Source organism: Bos taurus, chromosome 15, assembly GCF_002263795.3.
Source record: "Bos taurus isolate L1 Dominette 01449 registration number 42190680 breed Hereford chromosome 15, ARS-UCD2.0, whole genome shotgun sequence".
Lineage (NCBI taxonomy): Eukaryota > Metazoa > Chordata > Mammalia > Artiodactyla > Bovidae > Bos > Bos taurus.
This window is the reverse complement of record NC_037342.1, coordinates 21,788,665-21,815,290: the sequence shown is the minus strand read 5'-3', so window position 1 is coordinate 21,815,290 and position 26,626 is coordinate 21,788,665. Positions and strand designations below refer to the sequence as shown.

General features: G+C 39.4%; 2 protein-coding genes across 3 annotated transcripts in view; one reads left to right on the top strand and one right to left on the bottom strand.

Annotated features, from left to right (window-relative positions):
* Nucleotides 1-1,556, bottom strand: part of HOATZ (HOATZ cilia and flagella associated protein) — a 39,303-nt gene extending 37,747 nt beyond the window's left edge. The window contains exon 1 of the mRNA XM_005215872.5: nucleotides 1,173-1,556. The gene's annotated coding sequence lies outside the window, so the exon portion shown is untranslated. The remainder of the gene's footprint in view (nucleotides 1-1,172) is intronic.
* The window catches only part of BTG4 (BTG anti-proliferation factor 4), a 34,672-nt gene that overhangs the window by 6,668 nt on the left and 1,378 nt on the right, over nucleotides 1-26,626 (top strand). For both annotated transcript variants that reach the window (XM_024975740.2, XM_059875083.1), the window contains exons 2-5: nucleotides 10,544-10,647; nucleotides 12,924-13,122; nucleotides 13,773-13,910; nucleotides 23,441-23,639. In XM_024975740.2, coding sequence (XP_024831508.1) covers nucleotides 12,950-13,122; nucleotides 13,773-13,910; nucleotides 23,441-23,639 — 510 coding nt within the window. In that variant the 5' untranslated portion in view covers nucleotides 10,544-10,647; nucleotides 12,924-12,949. The remainder of the gene's footprint in view (nucleotides 1-10,543; nucleotides 10,648-12,923; nucleotides 13,123-13,772; nucleotides 13,911-23,440; nucleotides 23,640-26,626) is intronic.

Genomic DNA, 26,626 nt, shown 5'->3' with positions numbered 1-26,626 from the left:
TTACTATACAAGACAGTGCCTAGTAAATGTCCAGGGCGGGTAGAAATATAAGTGAGCGGGGTGGGGCATGGAGGAGAACTATAAGTAGGTCCTAGAAGTAAGCGTCGTTTCGGACGTTCACGGTGAGGGCTGTGGAAGAAAGACAGTGTTTTGTGACCAGTTGCATTGTCTTATTCTCTCAGTTCCACATTTGAGGATGTACATGTGTTTATGTGTGCATTTGGAGTAGATTGAGCAAAGAGGAGAGTGAGGATTTCTGGGAGACCTCTACTAATAATTCTTTCCCTTAGTTACTCCTTCCCTTTGTTTTCTTCAGTGCATGAATCAGGAGAGAATAAAGAACACTGTTTGATTACACACCTTCTAGGGCTCAACTGGAAGTAGCCCTCCCTTTGATCTTTATGCACCCAGGATGGAGTACTCATTATTGACCCAAATATCTTAATTCTAAATGATTGTCCGCAAAGGAAAACTCCCCAGCTATAGGCTGATTCCCTGCCCAGCAAGTGGTCTCACAGATGCCACTCAACATGCATAGGCCCAGATGATCTAGATCATTCAACACACATTCCAAACTCACATTCTTAAAACACCAGAACATCTTCTCAAGGATGAATTTGAGTAAGTTATAGCATTATCTTTGAATATGAAAAACAGTACTTTTTTTGTTAAATGCATCATTTGCTCTGTATACACCAAAGTGAAGAGTAAGAAACCAAGGTATAAAATGTACAATACAGAAAATGTTAATTGTAAAAATTAACTTGTTAAATTGCAAAAGGCAGGTTATTTACAACTAACAAGTGATTTGTATTCATCATATCTTTGGGAGAGCATGATGTTGTTGAATACATTACATAAATCCTTCGTAAACCTTTAACATGTACAGTATACCAAGCCATTATCAGGCAACATGCTGTAATCAGAGTTAGCTAACCTCTAAACTCTCTAGAGATAACTGTAGAGTTCAATTTGTACTTTCTAGTTAAATATACATGTATAAATAAAATAGCTTCCATTCCATTAACCATATGCAATCTTATAAGTCTTGGTTAGGATGTGGTTACAAAGGCAATTCTTTCAAATTGTTAGTCATTTTTACCCAATACAATATTTAATACTTCCTCCTGATTGATATTTTATGATTATTAGCTGCATTTTACATGTCTTACCTGAGCTGAATTGCTGCCATCCAAGGCAGTGGTTGCAGGTAGATGCCTTGAAATTTAGATTTTAAAAACTTTTCTTCAAAGATGATTAAAAAAAAAAAGAAAATTCATATATAAAAGTCATCAATATGCATTGCCTACTGAAATCAAACATTTAAAATGCAGTTTATTTTGTAGGTAGTGCAACTAAAAAATTAAAATAACGAGACAAAATGTGTGTGGGATAGTTTTGCTTAAAAAAATAAAGAATGCTTGTTCTTAGGGTTGCTGTTGGTTTGGCCTGCAGTTACTAGAGAAACTCCAAGGATCTCATTCCCTTTATGGTTCATGTCTAGACATGCCTGGAGACCAGGGAGATCCATGATTTAATCTAAGTAAGAATGCTTGTGGTGTTTTTAAACGCCCAAACAGAAGATTGCATTTGTTTTATACAGCACCAGGAAGGTACCATTCAGCGGCTTGTTTACTGTTGTATTTGATTTCTGGGCGTTTGGTGATTAGGGAGATGGGGATGGTGTACTAAGGAAAGGAGGTGAAATTGGTTGTTAGGAGGAAAGCAAGAAGAGTGTAGAAAACAAATACATCCTGCTTTAGCAAATTTATTATATTGTAAACTTACGACTCCTAAATAAAAACTAGAGTGATGAGAGTTGGGAATTACAAAAGATGGTGAAAGCTTATTCATTGCTTTCAACATACACAAATTGCTGTCTGGACATTTTCTAACTTCCATAGCTTTTTTTTTTTCATTTAATTTTTAAAAAATGTTTGGCTGCGCTGGGTTGTCATTGCAGCACTCAGGTTTCCTCTAGCTGTGGTGAGCGGGGGTCTGCTCTCAGGTTGCAGTGTGATGGCTTCTCCTGTTGCAGAGCATGGGCTTTACGGCGTGTGGGCTTCAGTGTCTGTGGCTCAATGGCCAGTAGCCCCGTGGCATGTGGAATCTCCCTGGACCAGGGATTGAACCAGGGTCCCCTGCATTGGCAGGTGGATTCTTAACTACCGGACCACCAAGGAAGTCCTCCATAGCTTTTGTCAGGGAGGAAGACGTGAACAATCAGACTGAGGAGAAATGATTGGAGTTTAGCAGTTTCTTTTTAAACCTGTTTTTTTAAAGGGTACATTTTCTTTTAAGAAATATAAAACCATGTTTTGATTTTTATATAGATCAATAACTATTAGAATATTTTATTAATATTCATGATACTATAAATAAGAACTAGTTTATTTGTTGAAGCAAGACTAGATTGAAGTCAGCATGGTGCCTTTGAAGAACTAAAAATCAATGAATCTGTTTAATTATGAGAGGAGATTTTCTTTTGAGCTAAAATGAACTGCCAGCAACTTTTCTAATTTTATACTTCTGATTCCATTTCATTGTACTCTCATTAGTAAGAGTGCACCAGATTCTTGATTATCTTCAGTTTCTATTTATTGATTAATCAATAGTGTTGCCTTCTATATGAAAACGTTAAATTGATTTATCTTTTAGTAAATCAAACAATCTAAAATATAAGCTTTATAATTAGAGTTGCTTGAACTCTTGGTTATGACTTAGCAGCAGGAGCAAGCTTGTTGCATATTTATCATCTTTAGAGAACACAATCTAGGGATCTATGGTCTAGTAATAGAAAGACAATTTCTACAATATATAATTAAGGTAGTGATAGTATATTAATTTTATTAATATATACAATATAATAAGTTGTGTATTATTTATATACTTATATAATTATCTTAAGTACTAAGATAGTTAGATTAATAAGTGTTTCAAGACTCCTGAATACTAATGTGAGCTTTGTTGTTGTCAAGCATTTAGGAAAAAGGAAAGAAGAAAAACACCAACGATTGGCACACAGAGAAGGCTATGTGGAAAATATGGGTCTGAGAAGGAAAAGTAGGATATAGATAAAGGGAGAAGATGGAGAGGATGCTCTTGGTAGTAGGAGCAACTTATGAAGAAAAAACACAAGCAAATTCATAGAGACTGTAATACACATGGTGGATGGGAGAGCAGTGAATGTATCCCCATTGGGGAAATAGTAATAAGATCAGAGAGGCAGTGAAGTAGGAGATAGATCTTGGAGGACTCTAGGTGTCAGGCCAGGGGATTTTAATCTTATTCTTCTGTCTGAGGGACCTATGACTTACATGACATGTTGTTTTATGGAGATTAATGAAGTGACATAGATTAGAAGAGGGAGATACAGAGGAGACTGAAGGTCCATTTAGGAGATTATTTTAATAGCCCAGGCATAGAGTCACATAGAATATACAGTCTGAATGAGAGAGGCTTTGTGAAGGGAGCTTCACGGGGCTTTGGTAACTAGTTAGAGGACAGAATTAACCTGCAGGTTTCCATGACAAGTAGACATGTTGGCAGGCAGATCTACTTAGAGGAGAATTATGAGGTATTTTAGGTTTAGGTGTGTATAGTTGTAAGTAATGGAAGGACATTATGATGGAGTTGGGTTATTTGGAGGTGGAACTCTGGAAAAAGACCAGAACTGAAAGGAGAAATTTAGCAGTTTTTCTGAAGCTGTAGTAGTTGAAGTCATGAGGCTAAATTAGATTGCCAAGAGAGGTATGTTGTCTTATTTTTCACTGAACCTCCAGCACATGCTGTGGTTCACTCAGGAGAAGGTGACTTCAGCAATGTGCTTTTTTTTTTTTCCTTTTAATTTGCTAAAATTGTTTTCTTCTTTTTTTTTTAACTTGGCTGTGCCAGTTATTGGGAGTGCAGAGTCTTAGCCACTGGACCCCTGGAAAGTTCCAGTAATGTGCTTTTCTTGAATAGAGTGAGAAAAGTGAAAGGCTCAGGACCAACTTTGAGAGCATCTATTTCCTATTAAGGGGCTGGAAGGTGGAAATAAACCTTGAGGAGGGTTGGTCCACAAGAGAAGCAGAAGAGCGGACTCTCAACAAAAGTCAAAACATTTTAGATGGGGTCATAGACACAAAGTGAAAGTGGAGAGTGAAAAAGTTGGCTTAAAGCTCAGCATTCAGAAAACGAAGATCATAGCATCTGGTCCCATCATGGGAAATAGATGGGGAAACAGTGGAAATAGTGTCAGACTTTATTTTTTTGGGCTCCAAAATCACTGCAGATGGTGACTGCAGCCATGAAATTAAAAGACGCTTACTCCTCGGAAGAAAAGTTATGACCAACCTAGATAGCATATTCAAAAGCAGAGACATTACTTTGCCAACAAAGGTCCATCTAGTCAAGGCTATGGTTTTTCCTGTGGTCATGTATGGATGTGAGAGTTGGACTGTGAAGAAGGCTGAACGCTGAAGAATTGATGCTTTTGAACTGTGGTGTTGGAGAAGACTCTTGAGAGTCCCTTGGACTGCAAGGAAATCCAACCAGTCCATTCTGAAGGAGATCAGCCCTGGGATTTCTTTGGAAGGAATGATGCTAAAGCTCAAACTCCAGTACTTTGGCCACCTCATGGGAAGAGTTGACTCATTGGAAAAGACTCTGATGCTGGGAGGGATTGGGGGCAGGAGGAGAAGGGGATGACAGAGGATGAGATGGCTGGATGGCATCACTGACTCGATGGACATGAGTTTGAGTGAACTCCAGAAGCTGGTGATGGACAGGGAGGCCTGGCATGCTGTGATTCATGGGGTCACAAAGAGTTGGACACGACTGAGCAACTGAACTGAACCGATAGACACAAATGAATTCAAAGGAAACTGCTGCCTTGACACCACTGCATGATAAAGTTTATCAGTGGAATTAGCCAGAGGGCAGAGGGTGACCTCACTGGCTCTACCAGAAGGTTGCTTCAGGGCTTGATTCAGTGGGACTTTCAAGGGGCAATGAACTTCTCTAGGCTATTACTAAACAGATTAACTTTCCTGACTGCTTTTCACCACTGATTGATCTCTGTCAACTCTCAAAAAACAAACAAACCAAAAAACCTCAGGTAGATTTTCAAGATTTTTAGAAATAACTTGACAATTCTAGGGATTCAGTATAGCCAACAAGTAAACAGAGTGCACAGCTGAAGAAAGTCTATTCTCTTTAAGAGCTCTATGAAACCAAAAGGAAGAAATTGGCTATCTTGTTAATTGGTTTACAAGAAGGAAAATACTTTAAAGTATAATTCTTTTAAGCATCACTCTATGTTGACTTATTCTTATTTTTGTTTCTACTCCCTACATTTGGTACTTAAGTCTTTTTTTCTAGGCAGAATTTATATCCTTTAGTTTTTAAGAATTACATAACATTTATTATCTTTATTTCCTCTGCAAACATGGAATATATCATAAGGATTTCATCTTGCTTACATTTAGTAAAGTTCATATTGTCCTTCTCTTAGCTCATCTGCTGCTGCTAAGTCGTGTCAGTCGTATCTGACTCTGTGCGACCCCATAGACAGCAGCCCACCAGGCTCCTCCGTCCCTGGGATTTTCCAGGCAAAAGTACTGGAGTGCGGTGCCATTGCCTTCTCCAATGCATGAAAGTGAAAAGTGAAAGTGAAGTCGCTCAGTCGTGTCCAACTCTTAGTGATCCCATGGACTGCAGCCTACCAGGCTCCTCCGTCCATGGGATTCTCCAGGCAAAAGTATTGGAGTGGGGTGCCATTGCCTTCTCTGCTTAGCTCATCTACTGCTGGTTTAAATCTCAAGCTCAGCTTCTACTTCCTGGGTAAAATCTTTCCTGGTGCTTTTAGCTAATTTTGGTATTTCCCTTTTCTATCTCTTTGCACTTAATATATTCACTCTATGATTTGTATCTTCCATTAGTAAGATAATATTATTATTCAATACTCAAATTCAGTTTTGAAATCAGTCTGTAATTATAATGTTGCAATTAATATTGCAATAAAATGCAGCGGTTTATTGTAATATCTTATGAAAAAACCCAAAGGAACTTTTTGGCTGACGCAGTATTAGAGAATGCTGTTCTGTATAACACAGATTTATTATATTAGCACAGAATCTTGTCTATAGAATTTCTTACACCCTGAATTATTTTTAGTGGGCTGACTTGGTTTCCACCTTGATGCGTGATACAGAGACTCCCATGGACAGAGAAGCCTGGCGGGCTACAGACATTTTTGTGCTCTCCAGGACAATGCCACTTAACCATTATGTGTGCTTGACCATGCACATGGAAAATATACGTAAAGTAGGAAAAAGGCTTGTGGTAAATAAAACACTTGCAGGTAACTTTATCAAAACGAAGAAGCATATAGTTTAAGGTTCATTTAGTTGATCAGCAAATGAGTTTCACTCATTAGTGGATTAGGCAGCTCTAAACTTAATTTCTTTGAGATTCAAATGAACATTACATGACCGCAGATTTTTATTAGATAACGTTTTAGCATATGCAATTTCGTTTCCACAATTAATGTGACTTCCCTTGTATGTAATTCAAATATAACAGGAGTGACTTGCTGTGTGGGTTTCTAGGCTAGTTCACTGCTTTAAAAAAATGGTGCTATTTAGTTGCCTTTATCAAAAATATACTTTCTGCTTGAGTGGGAGTTTTGGTAAAGCATCTGTATTTTTTCCTTTGTTAGCAATGATGTGCCTTTGCAAACAGTTGGATGAGTCTATGGATGTAATTTTCAATTTAAGGAAGGGAAGCTAATGAAATCAGAGGTCTGATTAAAAAGGCTACTATCTATGACATCAAAAGTCCAATCAATTTTATGTCCAATTTAGATGATATTTTAAAATTATTTTGCCTATTTGAAAACTTACATGCACAAATAGTTTTATTGTATAGCTGAAGTTCAGCTAAAATTAGGAAGACAGATTTTAAGATAAATCTTTGTTGGTGAACCTTGGGGCTTGAAGATACTGTAGGAAGCGAGTTGAATTCCCTCATGTTAAAATGAAGAAATGTGATTCTGGAAACTGTTATTCTAGAAGATCTTTTGGGTTATTTTCATGTTTTAAACTATTTGAATCTGTGTTTCAGGTTTAATAAGGTAAAATCTGTCTTTGATGCTCTCTTTTCTTCTGTTCTTCATCCTTATCCTGCATGACCAGAAACCTCATGTAGCTGCCATTTTCTGTGGTGCCTCCTCCAGACTTTTTCTGCTCTCCCAAACTTTGCCAGGTGGAACACAATTCTTCTGTTCTGCTATGAATGTATGTTTGTTGCTCAGTTGTGTCCGACTCTTTGTCCATGGACTGTAGCCCGCCAGGCTCCTCTGTCCATGGGATTGTCCAGGCAAGAATACTGGAGTGGGTTGCCATGCCCTTCTCTAGGGGATCTTCCTGACCCAGGGATCGAACCCAGGTGTCCAGCATTGCAAGCAAATTCTTTACCATTTGAGCTTCCTGGGAAGCCCCTTCTACTATGGGTAACCCATCTGGAAATCCTGGAAAGACAGTATCTAAATCAAAGGAATGAACGTTTGATAGTGGGAATTTTATATATTACACAAAAATAATGAGAGAGCTGAGTTTTTTTTGTCTTCAAAACTCAATAGCTATTTTCTATTCCACTTAAATATGAAGTTGACTTAGGCTTGCCCAGGCTGAACCTTCCGCTAAATTATAGTACGATTTGAATGGACGTTACTATTTGTGTATTTAATTGCTGTAAAGAAACTCAGGAGACCTCATTCTGAAACAACCATTGTTCTTTTTTTCTGGGCTATTCTGCTGAACTCAGTTATTTCAATGATAACATTATTGTCTTGGTCACTAATGCTTGAAACTTGAAGTAATTTTTGAGTATTCCATTTCTCAAGCTCTGCATCCAAATGGTCTTGGGTGATTTCTTTCTCTAGAGAACAAACCTGTTGAAAGTTGAAATTTTTTTAAGCCCACAGCAGTGTAGCAGTGCTAATATGTAGTGGATGTTCAGTAGATAGTTACTGAAAACAGTAAATGTTAGTTATAACAGAAAGGATAATTGTCATTAATGCGTAGGGGGTGATTTAAATATGGTGTTTAAGATCATCATAAGTAAGTAACTGAAGGAAGTCTTGTGTGATGTTTAGTTTCTATTTGATTGTTCTTTCCTGAAATCTAAGTACATTGTTGTTCTACTGTTCTATTCATAACTTCCAAGGCCTGCCTGGACCTGTTGCAGAAAATAATGCAAGGAAAGGGTTCAAAACTTCATCAGCTAATGTGTTTCCCCAACTCAGTGTGCAGTAGAATGGCTTGTCATCCGGGAAGGTGAAATAATGGAAGAATTATTCAATACCATTTTAATATTGTGAATGTAAACCAAACCATTTGAAAAGGAAAAATTTGAGTATGTGCTAATACACAGGTTACCTTTGGTTCTGAAGCAAATTTTATTTTAGCAATATATGTATGAATAACCATCCTGATATTCAATTCTGTCACCTCTAAGTTAAAAAAACTAAAAACTTTGCAAAAGTTATCTCAGCAAAAGCTAGAAAAGATGAGAATAAATGATGCAAATTTGGCATAATAATTTTTGTTAAACTTAAGGCATTACTAAGCATTCAAAAGTGTAAAATAAAGCTAAAATCTCCTTGATAGCTAGAGGAGATCTATCTTAATGATATTCCAACTTGGCTGCCCGATAGAATCACTTGGAGATTTTTAAAGAATCCTGAAGCCCCAGGCTGTACTCCATATCAATTAAATCAGAATATCTAGGGGCAGGAGCTAGGCATCTGTATTTTTAAAAAGATATTCAGGTGATTCCAAGTACAGCAGGTTGAAAACTCCTGCCATTGAGTAAGGGGAATGAGTAACACATCATGGCAGCTGAAATAAGTCATATACTGTAGAAATGGAAGGACGAGTCTCACCTTTATATGTTCTGAGTTTATAGTGAAATGAAGTGTTAGTCACTCAGTTGTGTTCGACTCTTTGCGACCCCATGACTGTAGCCCACCAGGCTCCTGTATCAATGGGATTCTCCAGGCAAGAATACTGGAGTGGTTTGCCATTCTCTTCTCCAGGGGAACTTCCCGACCCAGGGATCGAACCCATGTCTCTTATGTCTCCTGCGTTGGCAGGTGGGTTCTTTACCACTAGCACCACTTAAATACTCACTGAATTGAACTGAACTAGTCTTATTAAATCATGTTGTTACGAGACATCAAGGTGTTTAACCATCTGTTTCCACAGTCCTTGTATTATCATTTCACATACCTCTTCAGCATCAAAGATACTACAATAGCCAATGCACCTCCTATTATCTGTATTCGATCTCAGTTCATCACTGGCGAGGTTTGTAATAATCATACCACTCCAGCATGCCTGGAGCCAAATATATCCATATTCTGCTACCACCAGGGATAAGATTTTTATTCCAGCCAGTAGGTTTGTAACCTACTCCCCAAATCCCATTTTAGAGTCTGCTTCCTTAAACATTCCTGATACAAACTGTCTTAGACTGAGCTTCTTAGAAATAGAGTCTGCGATAGGGAGTTTCATGCAGAAGGTTTACTGGGGAGTTTTGTTGAGAGATACACCCATAAGGGAGTGAGAAAGAGGATTGGGGAGAGCGAGAGGAGGGCCAGTGATCTGGTTGTTGCTGAGGCCTCTGCCCTATCTTATGGGAGCTCTGGAGATGAGATGGCTCTTCAGAGTTGTTGCTCATTGAGGCAGGAGGGCCAGGTTTTTTTCCTTCACACCAGCCAGTCAATGATTGCAGGCCACCCTTTGGGCAAGGAATAACTTCTTAAAAATAAAGTTGATTAACATGATTTAATAAATAAATCAACATATTTAATGATAAGAAAGGCACTTTTGAGCACTTACTATATCCAGTAAATTCAGCTAGGATCCACATCTGGCAGTCTGATTCCAAGGCCTTAGGTACATGTCTTACCCACCTTTTTATAGATAAAGATTTTTTTAAATTAGAGAAGTTGAGAAACTGCTCTAGGTTTCTAGTCAGCTAGAGGGCTGGGAGTCAATTTCATGATGCTTAATTTCATAGCTTATTTCTTAGCTACTCTGCTGCACTGCCTTCCTCTAACAACTGCTGGGTAGGCCCTAGACAAGATGCTTTAAAACAAGATTATTAATTGTGATCTCACTAACAACCCTATGAGGTCGCTGTTGTTCCTTTCAGGAAACTGGAAGTTTGAGAAGTTAAACCAGTTGCCCAAGGTTACATGCATATTGTAAAGTTGCAGTTTATACCCAGGTCCGACTCCAAAGCCCATTATTATTTTTTTTAATTTATTTTAAAAAAATTTAAAAATACTTTAATACATTTAAAAAAGATTACCTTCTATTTACAGTTATTACAAAACATTGGCTAGATTCCCTGTGTTGTACAATACATCCTTGAGCCTGTCTTACACCCAGTGGTTTGTGCCCCCCAACTCCCCGACCCTTGTATTGCCTCTTCCCCCCACCTCACTAGTCTGCTGCATTTTTCTGTGTATTCACTAGTTTGTTGTATTTTTCAGATTCCACATATACGTTACATCATACAGTGCTTGTCTTTATCTGCCCTCCAAGTCTACCCATGTTGCTGCAAGTAGCAAAGTTCTGCTTCTTTTTTTTTTAATAAGTGAGTAATATTCCAGTGTGTGTGTGTGTGTGTGATATCTTCTTTATCCATTCGTCAGTTGATGGACACTTAAGTGGCTTCCATATCTTGGCAATTGTAAATAATGCTGCTTTGAACATTGGGGTGCATGTTATCTCTTCAAATTAATGTTTTTGATTTTTTTTTAATATAGCCAGGAGCAGAATTTCTGGGTCATATGGTAGTTATATTTTTAGTTTTTTGAGAAACCTCCATATTGTTTTCCACAGTGGCTGTATCAATTTACATTCCCACCAACAGTGTACAAGTGTTCCCTTTTTTCCACATCCCCATCAACATTTATTTGTGTTCTTTTTGATGATAGCCATTCTGATAGGTGTGAAATGATAACTCACTGTAGTTTCGATTTGCATTTCCCTGACGATGAGCTATGTTGAACATCTTTTCGTATACCTGTTGGCCATCTGTATTCTCTCTTTGAAAAAATTTCTACTCAGGGTAGAAATTTCTACTCAGTTCTTCTCAAAGCTCATATTCTTAAACATTATGTTGTGTAGGAGGGAAAGATGTGACAAAACAATAGCATTAGTGAAAAAGACTGCTTGGCTGTTAATAGTTCAGCATGAAGCAGAGACGTGATGGCGCTACCACTAAGGCAAATGCCACCTGAGGCTGTGTTCCAGATACACAGTTTTCAGAGCAAAGTAACAGTCCACTCTATTCCATCATGGCAGAACACACTTGGAGCATTGTGTGGGAGGCTGGGCTCCAGCCTTTAACAGAGGATTACTGACGCACCTGAAACTCATTCAGATGTGAGTGATGACATGTCTGAGTAACATGTCTGTGGGAAGAACTGAAAAGCTAAGAATGGTTAGCTCTCTTCCTAAAGAGGAGGCTCAGGGAAGGCTCAATAGCTAGTATTTGAAGTGTCTTCCTGTGGTGGAAAATTAGATAAAATCTGTACGGTTCCAGAGGGAAAAACTAGGCTTTTCAGATAGAGAATAAAGAGTTGCCTGTAGCTTCTCAAGGAGAGGGACTGCCTGGCATTTGGGGCTTTTTAGAAAAGAAATGGGCTTCCTCATAAGAGAAAACTTCTTTTTCACTGACGAAGAACCTGACTGACCACTTACCATGAGTGTTAAAGACATATTCTGGGTGTAATGGTTCTTAAATTTAGTGGGTATAAGAATCACCCAGGGGAACATGTTAAATATTGATTCCCAGACCTGCCTTTAGAGGTATTGATTCAGTGGATCTGGGATAAAGTCCTAGAATCTGCATTTTTAACAAGCAGCTCAGTGGATCCAAATCAGGTGATCAGTGACCTACCCTTTGAGAACTAGTAAGACTAGATATACTTTGAGGTCTTTTCCATTGATTTTACAGTGAAAAATGTGTGGAGTCAACACAATGACTGTTCAAAGAAAGTTGTGTTTAATTTTAGAAAAGATCCAAGACAAAATGCTTTAATATGTTGACAGTTTTGAGAGATAAAATGAGAGACAAAAATAACTGGAATGTAGGCTCTTAGGATTTGGAAGGAGAAGGATTGATTCTTATTTATGTCATAAAAGATAGGACTTAAATAGCAAAACAGAAGATAGAAATCCACATTGAAAATCTTTAAACACTTTACGTAATGAATATCCTCTACATATGCCAAGGAGCAATTTGATGGGGACCTGGAAAGAGCTGTCAATTATCCTAAAGGGCAGCACCTGTGTAAGGTAAAAAACCTATCCGGCCTCGGGACCCAGGTTTATATAAACTGCAGCCTGGAACTGACAAACTAGGTGTGGTGAGAGTGGCTTCTGACTCTGGCCCCCTTCCTGTTGGGCTAAAGATCTTTTGCTGGCAAGTATAATAAAATATATTTGATTAATCTTAACTTTTGAATGTGCAACCTGAGAGCCACAATTTTAGGGATGACTATATCCTGAAATGTTTTTGCTCTTTGTAACTATGTTTTCAAACAGTAGTGCTTGGTATAACTTACTCTCCTGGATCTGGACTTTAAAAACATTTAATTTGCATAATCATTTGTTAAGTATATTACAGTATTTAAAATTTTTTTTTCTTTGAGAATCATTAAAGGTTAGTTGAGGAATTGGTTTGCTTGGTTGTTTTGTTGATACTATTGATGTGCTTTTTTAAGTTCATTAAGGATTAGCAAGTGACTTCTGTTTTAAATTTAAGGTACGTGTATAAAATTTCCAAATGGTAATTACATGTTGATAATAAGTTAGACTCTTGCTTCTGTTTAATTTCTTCTTGCTTCCTTTCAATGGTTTCAGACCTCCTTGTAGGCTCTTCTTGAATCATGAGAGATGAAATAGCAACAACAGTCTTCTTTGTGACAAGATTAGTGAAAAAACATGATAAACTGAATAAAGAGCAAATAGAAGACTTTGCAGAAAAGCTGATGACAGTCTTGTTTGAAACATACAGAAATCACTGGCACTCTGACCACCCTTCTAAAGGGCAAGCCTTCAGGTAAGAGCTAGGATGTGGTAGGCATAGCAAAGGGCAGTAACAAGCCAGCAGCTACCGCCTGCAATGACTGTTCGCCACCTATAATTAATGAAAATTTATTTGTTTGAACTTGGGCTTGAAAAAAGGAGAGTAGTAGATTATAGCACAATTTGAAAACTATAGAGCAAACCTCCTTGTGTGCTGTGGATTAAAGAATTTCTACTTGTGTTTACTGTGAAGGATATACAGAGAACCTTTAGTCTTCCCAGCTGGCTCTCGTGGTAAAGAATCCACCTGCCAGTGCAGGAGACACAAGAGATGAGGGTTTGATCCCTGGGTCAGGAAGATCCCTGGAGTAGGAAATGTCAACCCACTCTAGTATTCTTGCCTGGGAAATCCCATGGACAGAGGAGCATGGTGGCTACAATCCATGGAGCCGCAAAGAGTTGAACATGAGTGAGCACATTTGGTGAACTAATTGTGTGATTTAGTAATGGAATCCATATTGTGTAAAAATTTGATATTTCACTCTTACTGTAAAACTTCTGAGGGGTGGTGAAGCAGTTGAGGGAAGACAGGAGTGAGGTGGGAGCTGTGTGTATTGGAGACCCTTGCCAGCTGCATGATTCTCCAACTATCACCACGTCGTTTCCCTTTTCTTGTTTCTAAAGGTGTATCCGGATAAACAATAATCAGAATAAAGATCCTATTCTAGAAAGGGCTTGTGCTGAAAGTAACGTGGATTTTTCTTACCTGGGACTTCCAAAGGAGATGACCATATGGGTAGATCCCTTTGAAGTGTGCTGCCGGTGAGTAATCTTATTGGAGCCAGTTTGTGTGGTCTGTGACCCTTGGGAACCTTAGGTTATTTAGTCTATGCATCTTTGTGAAAGGTGATGCTACCAATCCCTGGATTAGCAATGAGGGCACAAGCCCATTAAGACTAGATGCAAGCTATATCAGACAACACAGACTTCATTTTAGGGTGGATGGGGTGGGAAGCACAAAGATTTTTCCATAGTATTTGAAATTTGACTTTAAACATGGCATCCTATTTCCAATTGCATAAAGTCCAAGCATTTTAGGCAGTATCAAGGGGAAAGAGGAATTATCTGTCATCAGCCAGTCAGTCCATTAGTTGAATCAAAAAAAGTTTGTCTTTTCCTTAGCTAATTCCTAGAAAGCTTTTATAGAATCCTTGATCTCCACCAATTATGACAGTATAGTAGCAAAAGGTCATAATGTCTTTCAATTTGCTTTGCTGACAAGCCATTTCAATTTTTTTCTTAAACTATAGTTGGTTTACAAAATTATATTAGTTTCAGGTATACATCATAGTAATTCAAAGTTTTTTTTTTTACAGATTATACCCCCATTTAAATTTATTGTAAAACATTGGCTATATTCCCTGTGTTGTACAATATATTCTTATATTTTATACATAGTAGTCTGTACCTACCCCTACCTTGCCCCTTCTCACTTCCCTCTTTTCTACTGGTAACCAATAGTTTTCTGTATCCGTTTAGTCAGTTTTTTTGCTATATACATATATTTTATTTTTTTAGATTCTACCTATAAATAATATCATCAGTATTTGACTTTTCTCTGATTTATTTCACTAACCACAATATTCTCTGGGTCTTTCCATGTTGCTGCAAATGGCAGAATTTCATTCTTTTTTATGGCTGAGTAGTACTCTAGTGTGTACGTACATATACCACATCTTCTTTATCCATTCATCTATTGATGGACATCTGTGTTACTTCCAAGTCTTGGCTATTGTAAACAGTGCTTCTCTGAATACTGGGGTACATGTATCTTTTCAAATTAATGATTTTATTTTTCCTGGATATATACCCAGGAGTTGAGTTGCTGGATCATATGGTAATCCTACTTTTAGTTTGAGGAATCTCCATATTCCATAGTGGCTGCACCAATTTATATTCCCACCAATAGTGTACAAGGGGTCCTTTTTCTCCATGTTATCACTAACATTTGATATTTGTAGACATTTTAATGATAGCCATTCTGACAAGTGTGAGGTAATGTCTCATTGTTTTGATTTGCATTTCTTTAAATAATATAAAATATTGAGCATCTCTTTATGTGCCCGTGAGCTATTTGTATGTCTTGTTTGGAAAAATGTCTATTCAGATCCATTTTTAGGTTGGAAATTAAATTTTTTTGATATTAAAATTTGAAATCAATTTTGAATTAAAATTTGAAATGAAAAATTTTTGATATTAAGTTGTATGAGCTATCTATATATTGTGGATAGTAACCCCTTATCAGTTATACTTGCAAATATTTTCTTCCATTCAGTAGGTAATCTTTTTGTTGATGGTTTCCATTGCTGTGCAAAAGCTTTTAACGTTAATTTGTTTTTGTTTTCTTTGCCTTAGGAGACATCCAGAAAATATTGCTACAATTTATATCAGAGTTCTGCCTATGCTATCTTCTGAAGAGTTTTTATGATTTGCAGTCTTACATATAGGTTTATGATCCATTTTGAGTTTATTTCTGTAATAGCATGAGAAACTCCAATTTCATTCTTTACAAGTAGCTGCTGTATTTTCCCAGCACCACTTATTGAAGACTCTCTTTTCCCTATTGGATAGTCATGCCTCCTTGTTATAGATTAATTAACCATAGATTCATGGGTTTATTTCTGGGCTCTCTATTCTCTTCTATTGATTTGCATCTCTGTTCATCAATGATCAGTTCAGTCACTGAGTCATGTCTGACTCTTTGCAACTCCTTGAATTGCAGCAGGCCAGGCCTCCCTGTCCATCACCAACTCCCGGAGTTCACTCAGACTCACGTCCATCGAGTCAGTGATGCCATCCAGCCATCTCATCCTCTGTCGTCCCCTTCTCCTCCTGCCCCCAATCCCTCCCAGCATCAGAGTCTTTTCCAATGAGTCAACTCTTCACATGAGGTGGCTAAAGTATTGGAGTTTCAGCCTCAGCATCAGTCCTTTCAATGAACACCCAGGACTGGTCTCCTTCAGGATGGACTGGTTGGATCTCCTTGCAGTCCAAGGGACTCTCAAGAGTCTTCTCCAACACCACAGTTCAAAAGCATCAATTCTTCGATGCTCAGCCAGATGGATCTTTGTTGGCAAAGTAATATCTCTGCTTTTGAATATGCTATCTAGGTTGGTCATAACTTTCCTTCAATGATACTGACCCTGTGATTTTTTTTCCTGTGATATCTTTGTCTGATTTTGGTATCAGGGTGATGTGGCCTCATAAAATGAGTTTGGAAGTGTTCCTTCCTCTGAAAATTTTTGGAAATAATTTGAGAAGAATAGATGTTCACTCTTCTCTAAATGTTTGTTAGAACTCACCTGTAAAGCTGTCTGGTTCTGGAATTTTGTTTCTTGGGAGTATTTTTTGCATTAGTGATTCAATTTCGTTACTTGTAATTGATCTGTTCATATTTTCTATTTCCTTCTGGTTCAGTATTAGGAGACTGTACATTTCTATGAATTTGTTTCTTCTAGGTTGTCCGTTTTATTTGCATATAGATTACTATAGTCATGGTAATCTCTCTTTACAATCTTTGTAATTTGGTATTGTTGTTAACTTTTTATTTCTGATTTTATAGATTTAGGCTGTCTCCTTTTCTGTTGATGAATTTGGCTAAAGGTTTATCAATTTTATTTATCTTTTCAAGGAACCAGCTCTTAGTTTCATTTTTTTTTTAAAAACTGTTTTTGTTTCTGTTTCATTTCTGCTCTGATATTTATATTTCTTTCCTTCTACTAACTTTGGGCTTTGTTTTTCTTAAAGTTCCTTTAGGTGTAAGGTTATGTTGCTTGAGATTTTTCTTATTTCCTGAGGTAGGCTTGTATCACTATAAATTTCTCCCTTAGGACTACTTTTTCTGCATCACATAGATTTTTGGATCATTGTGTTTTTGTTTCCATTTGTCTATAGGTATTTTTTGAATTTTCTCTTTGATTTCTTCAGTGATCCATTGGTTGTTTAGAAGTATATTGTTTAGGCTTCATGTATTTGTGTTTTTTGCAGTTTTCTTATAGCAACTTCTAGTTTCATAGCATTGTGATCAAAAGAGATGCTCAATATGATTTCAATCTTCTTAAATGTACTGAGAACTGATTTGTGGCCTAGCATGTGGTCTGTCCCAGAGAATGTTCCACATGCTCTTGAACATGTATTCTGTGGCTTTTGGATGGTAGGCCTGTAGATATCTATTAAGTCCATTTGATCTCTTATGTCAATTAAGGCTAGTGTTTCTTTCTTGATTTTTCTGTCTGTATGATCTGTTCATTGATAAAGTGGGGTGTTAAAGTCTCCTACTATTATTGTGTTACTGTCAATTTCTCCCTTTATCTCTTAATATTAGCCTACATATTTAGATGCTCCTATGTTGGGTGCATATATATTTATAATTGTTAGTTTCTTGGATTGATCCTTGATCATTACATAATGTCCTCCTTTGTCTGTTGTTACAGTTTTTTTTGTTTTTTTTTTAGAGCCATTTTATTGAGACAACTAAAAACAATTAGATGTTCAGAAGCAGTGTACAATAAAAGAGAAATCAAACTGTTACTTTATCATGTATTCCCTCTTCTTTCTAACTAAAGCAAAACAAACAAACAAACAAAAAAACCAGCTTTCTGCTTTTAAGGGAAAAGTCAGAAAAATAGGCCAATATATTTTCCCTCTTCATAATAACATAAACAGCTACAAGAAATCTAATTGTAATAAGAGAAATTGGATGTTGGCTTACACATATTCATTAAAAAGACAACAGATCATCACATTATAAGAGCATAACTCCACCTGCCTTTAGCTGATACTCTTGTGTTCTCATTCATAGGTATCACCAAGTAGGACAGTCTTTGTTTAAAGTCTACTTTGTCTTAGAGTCTACTTTTTCTGGTGTAAATATTGCCACCATGGCTTTCTTTTCATTTCTATTTACATGGTATATTTATTTATATCCTCTCACTTTCAGTCTATATGTCTTTAGATCTAAAGTGAGTTTCTTATAGATAGCATATATATGGGTGTTATTTTTGTATCTTCATTCTGTCTTTAGAACACTTACTCCTGTTACAGTCAAAGTAATTATTGCTTTGTATGTACTTACAGTCATTTTATCAATTGTTTTGGTGTTTTTGTAATTCATTTTCTTTTGCTCTCTTTCCTTGTTAGTTAACTATCTTCAAATTATGTTTGGATGATGTTTACACTTCATTCTCTTTTTGTGTGTGTATCTATGATATATTTTGATTTCTGGTTACCATGAGGTTTTTATATAGCAATATGTATTTTATATGTATTTTTGTTGTTTAGTCTCTGAGTCGTGTCTGTTTCTTTGTGACCCTATGGACTGCTGCAAACCAGGCCTCCTTATTTCCCTCACCATCTCCTGGAATTTGCCCAAGTTCATGTCCAAGTTCAGGTTTGTGAATTGGTGCTGCTATCCAACCATCTCATCCTCTGCCACCCTCTTCTCCTTTAGTTTTCAATTTTTCCCAGCATCAGAGTATTTTCCAATGAGTCAGCTGTTTGCATCAGGTGGCCAAAAAGTATTGGAGCTTCAGCTTCATCATCAGTCCTTCCAATGAATAGTCAGGATTGATTTCCTTTAGGGTTGACTAGTTTGATCTCCTTGGTGTCCAAGGGATTCTCAAGAGTCTTCTCCAACACCACAGTTCAAAAGTATCAATTTTTTGGTGCTCAGCCTTCCTATGGTCCAACTCTCACATCCATACATGACTACTGGAAAAACCATAGATTTGATTATACAGAACTTTGTTGGCAAAGTGATGTCTTTGCTTTTTAATATGCTGTTTAGATTTGTCTTAGCCTTGCTTCCAAGACGGAGAAGGCAATGGCACCCCACTCCAGTACTCTTGCTTGGAAAATCCCATGGACGGAGGAGCCTGGTAGGCTACCGTCCATGGGGTCGCTAAGAGTTGGACACAACTGAGCAACTTCACTTTCACTTTTCACTTTCATGCATTGGAGAAGGAAATGGCAGCCCACTCCAGTGTTCTTGCCTGGAGAATCCCAGGGACGGGGGAGCCTGGTGGGCTGTCGTCTATGGGGTCGCACAGAGTCGGACACGACTGAAGTGACTTAGCATAGCATTGCTTCCAAGAAGCAAGCATCTTCTGTTTTCATGGCTACAGTCACCATCTGCAGTGATTTTGGAACCCAAGAAGAGAAAATCCATCACTGCTCCCACTTTTTCCCCTTCTGTATGCCATGAAGTGATGGGACCAGATACCATACTCTTTGTTTTTTAATGTTGAGTTTTAAGCCAGCTTTTTCACTCTCCTCCTCACTCTCATCAAGAGCCTCTCTAGATCCTCTTCACTTTCTGCTGTTAGGGTGGTATCATCTGTATATCTGAGGTTGTTTATTTCTCCCAGCAATCTTGATTCCAGCTTGTAACTCATCCAGCCCAGCATTTCACATGATGTACCCTGCATATAATTTAAATAAACAGGGTGACAATATACAGCCTTGTCGTACTCCTTTCCCAATTTTGAACCAGTCAGTTGTTCCATGTGAGGTTCTAACTGTTGTTTCTTGACCTGCAACAGGTTTCTCAGGATACAGGTAAGTTGATCTGGTATTCCCATCTCTTTAAGAACATTCCAGTTTGTTGTGATCCACACAAAGACTTTAGCATAGTCAATGAAACAGAAGTAGATGTTTTTCTGGAATTCCATTGCTTTTTAAAAAAAGTGTGTGTGTATAAATGTGATTATTTAAGTTGCTGATCTCTTTAATTTTAAATGCATTTTAACAATCCTTCACTTTTACTCCTCCTCTCTCATGCTTACTGTTTTTGACATCATATTTTACATCTAATTGTTTCATGTATCCTTTAATTAGTTACTGCAGGTCTAGGCAATTTTACTACTTTTGTCTTTTAGTCTTCCTATTAGGTTTGTATGTGGTTCATCTTGCTGCTTTTAGTGTATATTTTCCTTTAACCAATAAGCTTTTTCCTTTTGTAATTTTCGTGTTTCTAGTTGTGGTTTTCCTTTTTCACTTAGAGAATCCCTTTTAACATTTCTTGCAAAACTGGTTTGGTGGTGCTGAACTCTTTCAGCTTTTGCTTGTCTGTAAAACATTTGATCTCTTTTGCAAATGTGATAGTAAACTTTGCCATGTGGTGTATTCTTGGCCATAATTTCTCCATTTCATCACTTTAAATATATTACATGATACTCTTCTGGCCTGCAGTTTCTGCTGAAAAATCTGCTGATAGCCTTACGGGGATTCCCTTACATGCAACTTGTTGCGTTTCTCTTGCTTTTAATATTTTCTGTCTTTTCCATTTTAATAACAATGGATCTTGGTGTGGTCCTCCTTGGGTTGATTCTATTTGAGACTCTCTATGCTTCCTGGACCTGGATGTCTGTTTCGTCTCCCAAGTAGGGAAGTTTTCAGCTATTATGTCTTCAAATACGTTCTCTGACCCTTTTCTTCTCTAATGCAAATGTTAGTGTGCTTGGTGGTGTTCCAGAGATCTCTTAAAGTATCCTAATTTCTTTTTATTCCTTTTTTCTGTTCAGGTTCAGTGATTTCTATTACTCTGTCTTTCAGCATACTGATCTGTTCCTCTGTATCACCCAACCTACTGTTGAGTCCCTCTAGTGTTGCTGTATTCTCCTGCTCTGTTTGATTCTTCTGTATATCTTCTAACTCTTAACTTTTCACTATTTTCCTCCATTCTTCTCCCAACTGCTCACTATTTTCCTCCATTCTTCTCCCAAGTTCTTATGTTTATCTTTATGATCTTTACCTTAAACTTTTTATTGGGTAGATTGCCTTTTCCCACTTACCTTCTGGGGTTTTATCCTGTTCCTTCATTTGGAACATGTTTCTTTGTTCCCTCATTTGTGGCCTAATTTGTTTTTATTTCTATGTACCTGGTTGGTTGGTAGTATTTCCTGACTTTGGAGAAGTAGCCTTTTGTAGGAGACATCCAGGGCATCGCAGCAGTGCTGTCCCCTCTGGTCACCAGTGCTGTATGCTCTAGGGGTGGCCCCTATGTGGGCCCTTATGCTGTGGTGGGATGACTACTGTGGATGGTCTGGTAGGTGTGGCTGGCCCCTGGTCTGGTTGGTTGCCAGGCCCTGCCTTGTATGGAGCTGCCAGCTGGTGGTTTTCAGGGCTGGGTTGAGGCAGTTGTCTGTGGAACCCTGAGGAAGGGGCTCCTGGGGCTAGTGCTGGCTCACTGATGGGCAGAGCTGGGTTCTGGGGCTGGGGGGTGGAGGTGGTAGAGATGCAGGGCTGGGGTTTCTAATTTTAATGTCAGCCTGCTGGTGGGTGGGGTTGCTTTCTGATACAACTGGTTGTGGGTTCTGGAGTGTCCCACAGCTGGTGCTGGCTCATTGGTGAGTAAGGCTGGATCCCACAGTGGCTGGCTGAGGAGGTTCAAGATGTCCTAGAGCTGGTATTGCCCTGCTGGTGGGTGGGGGATGGTCAAGAGGGTGCTGGGGCTTAGTGTTGGTTCACTGGTGGGCAGAGTTGTGTCTTGGGATCTCTGGCTGCAGGGCCTGGGGGTCACAAAGCTAGTGTTAGCCCACTGAGTGTGGGATTGTGTCTTGGGGCTGCTGGATGAGGGTCCCAAGGTATGCCAGAAGTGGTGTCCACCTGCTGGTGGGCAGGATTAAGGCCCAAGGGATGCTGGGGCTGGTGCCCACCCTCTGAAGAGTGTAGCCAGATCCTAGGGCTAGTGCTGACCTACTGTCAGGCAGAACCAGGGCCTGAGTTCTCTTGCTACAAGGGACTCAGAACTGGTGGCAGGCTGTTGATGGGGGTTTAGGAGGTACGGATGGGGGGTCCCAGAGTCCCAGCGTGCCCTGGGGCTAGTGCTAGCTCATTTGGTGGGTGGAGCTATGTCTTGAGATTTCTGGGTGCAGGACCCTGGGGGTCCTGGATTTAGCTGCTGCAGGTCTGCTGGTGGCAACTTGAGATAGCCAGCTACAGGGTCCAGGGTGTTCCATAGCTTGATTTGGCTCATTGGTGGGTGGGGTAGATATCTGATTGGCTGACTGAGGGATCCAAGGTGTCTCAGAGCCAGGGTGGGGCCTGGCCCAGGAGATCCTGGAGCTGGTGTTAGCCTGCTGGTGGGTGCGCTTGGTCCTGTCATAGTAGGCTGTGGGCCTGTAGTGGTCCTAGAGCTGGTGTCTGCCCATTGGTGGGTAAGGCCAGGGCCCAGAGGTCTTGATGTCCACTGGTGTGTGAAGTTGGCCCTCAGGTTAGTGCTGGTTCATTGTCAGGTGGGCCCAGGGGTCAGGAGGTCTTGAGGTTGGTTCCAGAACACTGGTAGGCAGAGCTGGGTCCTAGGTCTCTGCTTGCAGGGCCCTGGGGGTCCTGGGATTAGTGCTGGTGCCCTGGTGTGTGGGGCCAGGTGCTGCGCCCTCTGGTGGACAGTGTAGTATTCTGGGGTGGCTGTGGGCTCGTCTTTGGGCATTATGCCTGACAGTAGGTGGGACTGTTTCCCCACCTGGCCAGGTGTTTGGGCTGAGGCTCAGCACTGGTGCTGATGGGCTAGTGGCGGGTCTGGGTCCTAGATCTAGTCAGCTAGAGGGAGGACTTCAAAGCGGCCCTCGCCAGCACCAGTGTTCGTATGGTGGAACGAGCGCCTCGGAATGGCTGCTGCTAGTTTCTGTGGCCCCAGGGTGAGCTCCACAGCCTCCTGCCTCTGTGGGAGGCTCTCCAAGATCAGCAGGTGGGTCTGACGCAGGTTCCTTTCAAACTGCTGCCTCTGCGCTGGGTCCCAGAGCATGTGAAATTTTGTGTGAGCCTTTTGAGAGTGGTGTCTCTGTTTCCCACAGCCATCTGGCTCTCCAGAAAGTAAGCGCCCTGGCCTTCAAAGCCAAACATTCTGGGGGCTCGTCTTCCTGGGGTCGGCTCCCTGGTCTGGGGAGTGTGATGTGGGGCTCACCCACTGAATGCTCTTTGGGAGAACCGCTGTCATTATCCCCCTGTTTGTGTGTTGCCCACCTGCAGGTATGCGTCTGGACTGTACTCCACTCCTCTTACCTGTCTCTTTGTGGTTCCTTCTTTATCACTTTAATTGTAGAAGATCTTTTCTGCTAGATTTCAGTCTGTCATCAATAACTGCTGTCTAAATAGTTGTAATCTTGGTGTGCTCAGGAGAGAAGGTAAGCTCAGGGTCTTGCTACTAATTCTTGGCCTAATTCTCACAATTTGTTGTTGTTGTTTTCAAGTAACTCTTCTTGTAAGTTACTGAGCTGTTTCCAGAAAAGATTAGAAATAAAAACCTGTGAGAATTTGAGTCCCTAATGAATGCATTATTTTCCTTTCTTTCTTAGGTATGGTGAGAAAAATCATCCATTTACAATTGCTTCTTTCAAAGGCAGATGGGAGGAATGGAAATTATCCCAACAAATCAGTGATGCTGTTAATAGAGCCACGTTAGACTACTCCTCCGGCGCTTCCTCTGATGAAGACAGTTGTAACAAAGAACCTCAGATAATTCCTAAAGTCAGCAATCCAAAGAGTATTTATCAGGTAAAGTGTTTCCATTTCTCCTCTGTAGTTTTTCCGTCTTTTAAAATATAATTGTATTTATTTATTTGTGTCGGGTCTTTGTTGCCGCGCAGGTTTTTCTCTAGTGCTGGGAGTGGTGCTGGGAGTGGTGCGCGGGCTTCTCACTGCGGTGACTCCTCTTGTTTTGGAGCACACTCTCGAGAGTGTTCGGGCTTCATTAGCTGCACACATGGGCTCAGTAGTTGCGGCTCCCAGGCTCTAGAGCACAGGCTCAGTAGTTGTGATGCAGGGGCTTAGCTGCCCCCAGGCACCTGGAATCTTCTTAGACCAGGGATCATACGGGTGTCTCCTGCACTGCAGGCAGATTCTTCACCCCTGAGCCACCAGGGAAGCCCACTTTTTAGAATTAAAATAGGGGGAAAAAAAAAAGAGTACGCTCACTGTAAAAGCAAAGAAACAAAATAATTGGAAAACATGGAAAAGCAAATTATGAAGATTTAAATCACAATAATGATATTCTGGCAAAACTTTTCTTTTCTTTTTTTTAAAAATTTTATTTTATTTTAAAACTTTACATAATTGTATTATTTTTGCCAAATATAAAAATGAATCCGCCACAGGTATACATGTGTTCCCCATCCTGAACCCTCCTCCCTCCTCCCTCCCCATACCATCCCTCTGGGTCGTCTCAGTGCACTAGCCCCAAGCATCCAGTATCGTGCATCGAATCTGGATTGGCAACTCGTTTCTTACATGATATTTTACATGTTTAAATGTCATTCTCCCAAATCTTCCCACCCTCTCCCTCTCCCACAGAGTCCATAAGACTGTTCTATACATCAGTGTCTCTTTTGCTGCAAAACTTTTCTATTTTTTTCTTCTTTCTCTCTTTTTATTCCCTCAACTTGGCTGAGTGCTCAGGATATACACCATCTTTTCTAGTCGAATTTCTCCATATAGTATTTGAACATATGTAAATTTTCTTTTGGGCTTCACTCGTGGTTCAGACGGTAAAGGATCTGCCTGCAATGAAACAGACCTGGCTTCAGTCCCTGGGTTGGGAGGATCCCCTGGAGGAGGGCATGGCAACCCACTCCAGTATTCTTGCCTGGAGAATCCCCACGGACAGAGGAGCCTGGCAGGCTATAGTCATAGGTCGCAAAGTGTCAGACATGACTGAGTGACTAAGCAAAACACAACACAACACAAATTTCCTTTCACCTAAATTCTTTCAGAATTAGATATTAAAATTAGTAGTTTTTGACAATGGAAAATAACATACCACCTGTAGAACATTTGGAATATTAAGTGATGATCAAAGAGCTGTGACTCCACCACCAGAGCAGTTTTCAAAAAAAAAACCCAACAAACATTTTTTATTTTTTAAGTCACAATCATGATCATAGGAGGATATGCATATCTATATATTAGAAATAGGTTTCATGACATACTTACTAGGCACAATGCCTCAAATCTTTGATAAATTAATATCAACCATTTAAATTGATTTTATGACCCACTAATGGTGACAACTTACAGTTGAAAAAACACTGATTTAGGGAGACTCTCTGACACTTTGTATGTAATTTGTTTTCTTAACCACTTATGTGTGGACACGTTAAAGCAATTTAACTATTTAACACTTTAAACCACTTGCTTCCCTTATAGTTTATTTAGCTAACACATTATTGGCAGACATCTAGGTTGCTTTCACATTGTTGTGGTATTAAAAAAGCTAATTTTTACAGAGATGTCTGAATTGTAAGTTGTTTCTTGATTTGGTTCTCAGACACGGAATTATTAGGTCATTGAGTATGGGCATTTTACAAGTTAACCCATGGCAAAGTACTTTCTAAAAAGATGTCTTTATTTGTAGTCTCACTAGCTCTATGTGAAAGTGTTTGTTTTATCATTTTCCCTAAGATTGGATATTCTCCTTGAACAATAGCATTTTATTAATTATGTTGTTCTGTCGCTCAGTCATGTCTGATTCTTTGCAACCCCATGGACTGCAGCACGCCAACCTTCCCTGTCCTTCACTATTTCCCTGAGTTTGGTCAAACTCATGTCTATTGAGTCGGTGATGCCATCCAACCATCTCATCTTCTGTCATCCCCTTCTCCTCCTGTCTTCAGTCTTTCCCAGCATCAGGGTCTTTTCCAATGAGTCAGTTCTTTGCATTAGGTGGCCACAAGTATTGGAGCTTTAGCTTCAGCATCTGTCCTTCCAGTGAATATTCGGGGTTGATTTCCTTTAGGATTGACTGGTTGGATCTCCCGGCAGTCCAAGGGACTCTCGAGTCTTCTCCAGCACCACCGTTTGAAGGCATCAATTCTTTGGCGCTCAGTTGTTTTTATTGTCCAGCTCTCACATCCATACATGACTACATGAAAAAAACATAGCTTTGACTATTACAATATTGATTATATTACTAATTAAACATTAAAACAAAAACTCCATGTACCTAAATGTTGTAGGTACTATCTAATGAATTTTTTCTTCACCCATTTATCATTTGAGGTCCTAATGTGTTGTTATAGGCTTTTCAAGGGTTAGGAATATTTTTGGGGCTTCCCAGCTGGCACTAGTGGTAAAGAACCCAACTGCTAATTAAGGAGACATAAGAAAGTGCTAATGCAGGGGACATAAGAGACACAGGTTCAACCCCTCTAACCCCTGGTCATATTACTGGCAATTTTTTTTTTCCCCTAGCTTGTTTAGTTTTCTAAATTATATATATTGTTTGTATTTAGTTCTATCAGAGAAGGCAATGGCACCCCACTCCAGTACTCTTGCCTGGAAAATCCCAGGACAGAGGAGCCTGGTAGGCTGAAGTCCATGGGGTTGCTAGAAGTCGGACATGGCTGAGCGACTTCACTTTCACTTTTCACTTTCATGCACTGGAGAAGGAAATGGCAACCCACTCCAGTGTTCTTGCCTGGAGAATCCCAGGGACGGGGAGCCTGGTGGGCTGCCATTTATTGGGTCGCACAGAGTCGGACACGACT